Consider the following 9,134-nt stretch of genomic DNA (forward strand, 5'->3'; position numbering starts at 1 on the left):
TGCATTACTGAATGGAAGTACCCAAAATAGCAAATTCATAGAAGTATACAGTAGAGGTGAGCAGGGGATAGCGGGTGGGGGAAAGGAAGTTATTGTTTAATGGGTACAGAGCTTCTCTTCGGAATGATGAAAAAGTTCTAGAAGTGGATGCAGTGATGGTTGCACAACACCGAAGGTATTTAATGCCACCAAATTTTACACTTAAAAATGGTTAAAGAAAAAAAGGCATGTTAAGAATTTAGCATCAGCATATAAATTAAATATGTTCAAAGATATAGAAGAAAAAAAGTTATAAAATAAACCCATTGTATTTGGCCGTGAAATAAAAACAGGTTTTTTAGGTTTAGAGTTCTGGCACTCGACCAGGACTCAAGCTTTGCATTGATGAAACCTGGAAAAGTCACAGAATGACTCTGTATCCGCCTTCCTGCTCCTCATTCACTGGACTCCCACCCAGCCCAGCCCTCCCTGGAGGCCCAGCCCTCACTGGAATGGCCTTCCGCCACATTCCCGCTAGGTGAGCCCCCACGTCTTCCTGGTCTCCATTCAAGCATCTCCTGCACCAGAAGACTTTTCTAACCCTTCCTTTTTTTAAATTTTTAAAAATGTTTTTTTAAATCATGTTTTATTATTATTCTGTTACAGTTGTTCCTAAAAATATATTTATGATTTTAGAGAGAGAGGAAGAGACATCGATAGGAGAAACATTGATTGGTTGCCTCCTGTGTGTGCCTGGAACTGAACCTGTAACATTTTGGTGTACAGGATGACTCTCCAACCAACTGAACCACCTGGGCAGGGCTGACCCTTCCTTTTAAAAAGCCTCTACCCCCATAAGTTCTGGCCAAGATAGAGATGTAGGTAGACCCTTAGTTTCCTTGCACAACCAAAAGGAGAAAAACAACCAAACTAAAATCAATAGACAACCAGAAGTGCCAGAAAATCAAACTGCATGGAACTCCATCAACCACGGAATTAAAGAAAAAAATCAACCAGAACAGTAAGGCAGTGGACAGAGGGAAACCATTGTGAGGACTGTGGGGACAGGGCTGGCTGCAGCAAGGTGGCAGGCTGCATGGGAGGGGCTGGCTTAAGGGGAAGCCGAGATTCCAAGCTGACTGTGGACTACAGCAGTTGCCGTGGTGGGAGAAACTCCCAGTCTCACAGAGAGTTCCTTGAAAAGTGCGCTAGAGCTGAGCAGGCGAGCTGCACTGTTCCCTCTCTGGCCCCTCCCCCACAGGCAGAGGGGCAGCGCAGCAAGGAGGGCTGCCCTGCCTAAGGCAGGGTGAATACCTAAGACCTCACCCCCTGACAACTTATCAGGGACCTGGAGCAAAGAAATAGCGCCAAATGAAAGAACAGCAAAACCTCAGAGAGCTAAGCGAGGAGGATATAGCCAACCTATCTGATGGAGAAGTTAAAGCCCTGGTAATCAAAATGCTCTCAGAACTGATTGAGCTTGGTCAAAAAATGAAAGAACAAATGAAAGATACCCAAAATGAAATAAAGCAAAATATTCTGGGAATCACCAGTGACAGGAAGGAAACCAGGATTCAAAGCAATGATTTGGAGCAAAAGGAAGAAATAAACATCCAACTAGAACAGAACAAAAAAACAAGAATCCAAAAAAATAAAGAGAGGCTGAGGAATATCTGGGACAACCTGAAATGTTCCAATATCCAAATTATATGGGTGCCTGAAGAAGAAGAGGAACAAGAAGAAATTGAAAACTTATTTGAAGAAATAATGAAGGAAATCTTCCCCAACCTGGCAAAGGAAATAGACTTCCAGGAAGTCCAGGAAGCCCAGAAACTCCCAAAAGAAATTGAACCCAAAGAGGAACACACCAAGGCACATCATCATTAAGATACCCAAGACTACAGATGAGGAGAGAATCTTAAAAGCAGCAGGAGGGAAGGAAAGAATTATCTACGAAAGAGTGCCATCTGGAAGGCTATCAGCTGATTTCTCAAAAGAAACTTTACAGGCAAGAAGGGGCTGTAAAGAAGTATTCCAAGTCATGGAAGGCAAGGACCTACATCCAAGATTGTTCTATCCAGCAAAGCTTTCATTTAGAATGGAAGAGCAGATAAAGTGCTTCCCAGATAAGGTCAAGTTAAAGGAGTTCATCATCACCCAGACCTTATTTTATGAAATGTTAAAGGGATTTATCTAAGAAAAGGAAGATCAAAAATATGAACAGTGAAATGACAACAAACTCACAACTATCAACAAATAAACCTAAAAAAAAAACAATGAACACAAAAAGTAAGCAAACAACTAGAACAGGAACAGAATCAGAGAAATGGGGATCACATGGAGGGTTTTCAGTGGGGAGGAAAGGGGAGGAATGGGGGGAAAGGTCAGGGAAGAAGAAGCATAATTGGTAGGCATGAAGTAGACAGGGAGAGGTAAAAAATGGTATGGGGAACAGAGAACTCAAAGAACTTCCATGTACAACCTATGGACATGAACTAAGAGGGGGAAATGCTGAAGGTTTGGGAGGTGTAGGGTGGAGGGAAAATAAAGGAAAAATTGGGAAAACTGTAATAGCATAATAAAATATAATTTAAAAAAATTAAAAGCCCCTACCCAGCTCACTTTTTCTCCACGGCATCGATGACTGTCAGACAGGCTGCGCATTTTACATCTCCCTCTGGTTTTGTCTGCCCGCACTAGAATGCAAGCGTTATAATTTTGGTCTCTATCCCCAGTTTTCAGAACGGTGCCTTAGCTCACAATAAATATTTGTTGAATGTGTCAATGAGTAGTTGAACAAATCACTGTACCTCAGTTTGTTCACTATTAAAATAGGATAAACAATATCTGTGAAATACAAATGTCAGTGGAAAACCCAGGATCTCAATGCGCTGGTCTAGGTCCAGAGTCCTCTAGTTACTGACGACTGCTTTGGCGCCAGGCATCAGCCAGGAACTGCTGAGGTGGAAACAGTGGTCAGACCAACTCTTGTCTTCACTCACACATGGAACGAGAGACACAAGGGTGCAGACACAAAGGTATGGGAATTCAAAGATTACATCCAGTGTGGGGTAAGGGCCTCGTTTGTACCCTTCCCTCTTCCCTGCCCACCCTGCAGCAGGGCAGGTCTGTGATCCCTGTTCCGTATGTTCCGTGTGCTCCAATGACCTGCTCTTAATAGTGCTAATGTCTCCTGATTTGGGTACAAGGCTACATCTCTCCATAATCTAGAAATGATCATGTCTAGAAATGAAGCATCATAAAACAGTGTGTAGGATTTTAGGGCCAAAGAAACTTTCATATTCTCCTGGATTGATTCTTAGAAGGCAGCTGCTACTGTGTCCTCACCTGGTTGTCACCCAGGGCTGACCACTTTCTCAGGGATTGGAAAGGGTCCTCTCAGAGGCTGTCCTCAGTAACAGGAGAGAGCAGGGCAGGTGGAAAGAAGCAAGTTGACTTTAAAGATATTGTTTCTATGATTTTTTTAAAAAAGGAAATGCATGCTGTACACATGAGAGACTCTGAGGCTGAGAGATGCTGTGGCAGTTGAGGTGCACCTGGGAGCTCCTAACTGCTCCCGGCCTCTGCTCTGAGGGGCGCCTGGGCAGCCATCGCAGACGGCCCTCCCAGCGGGGCAGCCAGTCAAATCTCGGTGCTTGAGCCTCGTCTCCTCCCCCACAAGGGCCCTTCTTCCTCTCTTGGCAGAGGCTTTTCTGGTCTGTGGTATCGCCTCTGCCCTTCCCACCCCAGGACTGGGCTGGGTGCCCCAATTTGGTGTTTGCTGTGCTCCTGCCTTCAAGGCACAATTGTGTGTGGACCTGCCACCCCTGACCAGGCTGACTTCCCGGTAGGTAGAAGAGACATCTATTCCCATGGCCCCACATCGTCTTTTCTGTTTTGTGTATCTCAAGGTCCAGCCTCTATCCTTGTGCTCTTCTCTGGAGCTCAGGAGTGGACCAACCACACTCCATTTACAAAAACTTTTAAAACCTTTTGGTGCACCAACAAATGTTTGTCTCTCCAGCTTCCTTGCTCCCAGATAAACTTCTGGCCAGGCTTAGGTCTCTGAGCCACATTCCTCCCCCCACCCCACCCCCCCGAGCCAGGCTGAGCTGCCACCAGAACTGCAAAAGCAAACTTACAGGGGAGGAAGTGGAAAACCAAACAATGGGGAGTCATGGCATAAAGCATCAATTTATAAATACCAAGAAAAATGACATACATTTCACCCTGAGTAAGTCTGAGTCAATTCAAAGACCAAGGCCAGGTCCAGCTCCGCCCTTTTCTGGCAAATGGCCTTCCAGCTGTATTCTTTGGAGGGACGTTGCTGGCCAGCAGCCCCCTGGACAGTGCTGGAATTTGAGTAATCACAGGACCAAGTGGTGCATGTGGGTCAGTGCATTGTTTGGTCTGGCTCACAGCCCTTGACACTCTGTAGCTATTTTAAACAGATCCTGCAGCCTTTCGTTTGCTTCACTAATTTCTCTAAAATAGAATTGTTTATCTGTGGGTCAAAATTAAAGAAGCTTGTTGTTCATCACCAAACCGCTCTTTGGCAAGACTAGCGACGGCACATGTACCCAAGCCCAGAAGGGTTTGGCACCTCCGGAGTGCTCAGTCAGTTAGATAACAGAGAAATCATGCATTGCCCCTCTGAACCCCCAGAACTCGTGGAGGCCACTCCCTAAAGAGCTAACAGTTTGAACATTTCTTCTCCCGCCCTAACTTCTCATCTGCACTCCAGTCCTGTATTTCCACTGTCTACATGACATTTCCACATAAATGTGTTGTTTGAGGGGATGGCACGACAGTGTCTGTTCCCTGATTTCTGCCAGTGGTGGGAATTGTCCGAGCTTTTGTTATTATCGTCACATATCCTGAAATCTCAGTGACCTACGTCCTTTCTCACTCATGCTACATGTCCATCAAAAGTTGGGGGCTGCTCTACTCTACATTGTTTTTGCTCCAGGGCCCAGACTGATGTGCACTGCTGATTATTGTAGCAGAGGGGAAAGCCGGACGCTGAGTGACACGCTGGCTCCAAAGAACCAGACATCACTTCCAGGCACATTTCATTGGCTGATGTGCATCACATAACTAACACTCCAGGGAGAGGTGACGAATATTTGGAAACATAGTACTAAACTTTGTGCCAACAACTATTCTAAGTACACTTTTAAATTACAGTTTAATTGTGATATAATTCACACAACAAAATTCAGCCTTCCAAAATATATGATTATATCATTCTTAGTATATGCACAGAATTGTGTAGCCATCACCATTAGTGATAATGGTTCACACCATTCACATCAACATCATATTATTTTCATCACCCCCTCAAAGAAAAAAACAACCCTGTATCCATCAGCAGTCACTCTCTCTCCTCCCCATGCCCTCACTATGACTAGGCAACTACTTAATCTACCTTGTTTCTATGGATTTGCCCATTCGGGACATTTTCTATAAATGGGATTATATGACCTGTTACCCTTGTGTGTGTTTCACTTAGCATAACGTTTTTGAGACTCATTCACATTGTGGCGTGTATTACTACTTCATTCCTTTATTTGCCTGAATAATATTCCAATATATGGGTATTCCACATTTTGTTTATCCATTCCTCAATTGGTAAACATTTGAGTTGATACTAGTTTTTTGCTGTTGAAAATGATACTGCTATGAGCACTCGTGTACACATTTCTATGTGGACATAGGTTTTCATTTCCATTGGGTGTATACTTAGGGGCAGAATTTCATATGGTAAACTATCAAACTGTTTTAAGTGTCTGCAGTATTTTACAGTCCTACCAACAATATACGAGAGTTCTAGTTTCTCCATACTCTTCTCAACATTTATTGTCTTTTTCGTTTTAGTCATTTTAGCAGGTGTGAAGTGGTATTTCACTGTGGTTTTGCATTTCCATAATGACTAATGATATTGACCATCTTTTGTTGTGCTTATTGACCCTTTGTATATCTTCCTTGGAAATGTCTATTTAAATATTTGTCAATTTCTTTAAAGATTTTATGTATTTCTTCTTAGAGAGAGAGAGGAAAGGGGGAGGAAAAGAGGGAGAGAAAAACCAGTGTGTGAGAGATACATCAATTGGTTGCTTCTCACATGATCCCAACTGAGGACCTGACCCACAACCCAGGCATATCCCCTGACTGGGAATTGAACCTGCAACCTTTTGGTTTGTAGGCTGGGACTCAATCCTCTGAGCCACACCAGCCAGGGCAAATAATTTGTCCATTTTTAATTGTTTTGTTTTTATTGGTGAATTGTGAGAATTCTTTATGTATTCTGCATAGAAGTCCCTTATCAGATAGATGATCCGCAAATATTTTCCCTATTCCATTAGCTATCTTTTCATTTACTTAATGGTGTCCTTTGAAGCACAAAAGCGTTTAATTTTAAGCCCATTTTGTCTATTTTTCCTTTGGATGCTTGTGCATTTGGTATTACATCCAAGAACGCATTGCCTAATTCAATGTCGCTATGTTTTCTTCTATGAGTTTCATAATTTTAACTTTTACATTTAAGTTTATATTCCATTTTTTAACATGGTGTAAGGTAGGGGCAAAGTACACTATAAGTCTTTTATTTTGGAATGATTTTAGATTTACAGAAAAGTTGCAAAGGCTGTACAGTTTCCATGAGCCTTTTGCCTAGCTCCCCTAATGCCTAACGTAACTATAGTATACTTGTCAAAATAAGAAATTATTAATAGTACTATAGTTTTAACTAAACTACAGACTTTATTCAGATCCCACCAGTTTTTCTACTAATTTATTCTAGGATCTAATTTCATATGGTAAACAATCAAACTGTTTTAAGTGTCTGCAGGATCTAATCCAGGATACCACATTGCTTTTAGCTAGGTACTTCTTATGTATTAAATCACTCAATCCTCAAAACAATATAAGTGTCTTTCCTTTACAGATGAGGAAATTAAGGCACTGGAGAGTTTAAGTAACTTGCCAAAGGTCATATAGCCAGTAAGTTGTGGAATTGCCCTTATCTCATCATTAGTCCCAAATTCTTGGTAAATTCCAGTACATCCTCTGGTTGCCTCCCAAGGAGGATCCAAGGGAGCTAAATACTGTGATATGTTGGTAGTCTGAAATGCTTTTATTCTGTTTTACTGGTAGTTTGGACACTATGGCAGAGACTTCCTGATGCCCTCCAGTATCTTTGACTTCTGAAGTCTCACAGTGGTCCCTTCATAGGCCTTTTTCTACTCACTGGGTTGGGCCTTCCCTGGATCCTTTCAATAAGGAGATTTATGTCCTTTAGATTTGTAAATATTTTTCTTATTTCTGTGATAATTTCCTTTCTCATTCTGTTAGTGAAGTGGTGGGGTCCCTGGATTTTTGCACCTGTAATTTTTTTTGTCTTTTTCTCTCCTGTTTATAATTTTTTAATTGATTAATTGATTTGAAAGAGAGAGTCACTGGCCTGTTGCTCCACCCAGACTTGCCCTCACTGGTTGGTTCCTGCACGCGCCCCCACCGGGGCGAACCGCAGTCCCGAGGCATCTTGGGTGATGCTCCAACCAACCGAGCCACCCTGCCCGAGCTCTCCTGTTTCTATTATTTGCTTATTTATGTAGCTTTCCAAGTTGGGGATATACGCACATATTGTTATGTGGCCTGCTTTTCTGAACTTACCCTTTTTTACATGTTTCAATGGCAGTACATTAAATGAGCATTCTTTAATATAGTTAACCAGTATTTCGCTGTCAGACATACCTTCCCTATCATTCCCTTGAACCTGCATAAGGTTAAGTTGTGGCACACACCTTTATTTCCTTGTGATATATTACTAAAAGTAGAATTCCCAGATCAGAGGGTACATATATTTTAAATACTTTTTCTGATACCTATTGCTAATACACCCTCTACAAATTAACAATCTCACTAGTAATATAAAAGATTGTTCTTTTTCCTATAGAACATACTCTTGGAAACAAATAATCTAAACCAAACATGTATTTCATTAAACATGGGAACTTGTGATATAAAATACACACGGGGGAGTTTCCCTCTCTAATCTGAGCAATAGCTTCGTATATTATCACATTCATGTATATTATTCATATATTTTCACTATTATGCCTCCAACCATCCTTAGAATGAATAGTCTGGCATATGTGTGGAGTTATATTTTCTCTGACTTACCTGAGGGCATCCCTGTCCTAAAGCCACAACACATAGGAATTAGATTAGGGAGGTCAGGGCACTCAAAACAGTAGGGTGGCTGAGGGCTTTCAAACACCTGGTGACTTAGCATTTGCTGACATTAAAATAAGCTGCTTTAAATGTAGAAAACTCAACCAGTTTTCCATGAAAATGAAGGTATCACCTTCTTAATACATGATTTGTCAAGGACTATTGGGTAGCCAAGAAGACCTTAGTAGGGTTAATGCAAAAACAAAATTTGGAATGGCCACCTAGCACCTATAAAATTTAAAATCTTTTATAATTTTTATTTTCCTCAAAAGCTGTTGCTAAGAATAGTCCTTATTCTTTCCAGAGGCATCCTGAAATATTTATAAAAGAAATGATGTGATATTTGGGATTTTGTTCAAAATAGTCAGGTGGAGGAGGGGAGTAGTGAATGGAGAGGTAAATGAAAGTTTAGCCACAGATTTACCATTGAAGCTGGGTGATGGGTACATGGGGTACAGTTTACTAATCTATTTGTGTATGTTTGATATTTTCCAGGAAAACAAAACAAAAACAATAAAATCTCTGTTCCTGTGTGATGTGGACCCCAGCCGTGGGGTCCGTCCATGTGTTGTGGATGTGGCGAACAAATTCACATGGACTGCAGAAGTTCTGTGGAGAAAAAGGGATGGCATGGCCGCTCTCTGAGAGAGAGAGAGAGAGGGCCCCGACCCCTGCCTGGACAGGCTTTTATTGCTTTTCTGGGTACAGTACATTCAGGATGGTCCTCATTTACTATGCACAGTTTCTCCCCACCCCCCCAAATTCTTCTTTTATTCATTTTTTAAAATTGTTGTTCAAGTACTATGCACAGTTTCAATGTAGGTGATTACCTTTTACAGATAACAAAGGAAAAAATGTTGCTAATTACTTCAAAGAAGAGTATGTTGCAGATCAAGGGGAAAATGGTTGAACTGGTTACA

At 41.7% G+C, this 9,134-nt stretch overlaps 1 protein-coding gene across 1 annotated transcript in view; it reads left to right on the forward strand.

Annotated features, from left to right (window-relative positions):
• EVI5 (ecotropic viral integration site 5) overlaps positions 1 to 8,877 on the forward strand; it is a 211,714-nt gene extending 202,837 nt beyond the window's left edge. Inside the window, exon 20 of the mRNA XM_045847085.1 lies at positions 8,710 to 8,877. Within this exon, the coding sequence (XP_045703041.1) occupies positions 8,710 to 8,859 (150 nt within the window). The 3' untranslated portion in view covers positions 8,860 to 8,877. The remainder of the gene's footprint in view (positions 1 to 8,709) is intronic.
• The last annotated feature ends 257 nt before the right edge of the window (positions 8,878 to 9,134 follow it).

This window comes from Phyllostomus hastatus, unplaced genomic scaffold (genome assembly GCF_019186645.2).
Source record: "Phyllostomus hastatus isolate PE091 unplaced genomic scaffold, TTU_PhHast_1.1 phas_contig_524, whole genome shotgun sequence".
Taxonomy (NCBI): Eukaryota; Metazoa; Chordata; class Mammalia; order Chiroptera; family Phyllostomidae; genus Phyllostomus; species Phyllostomus hastatus.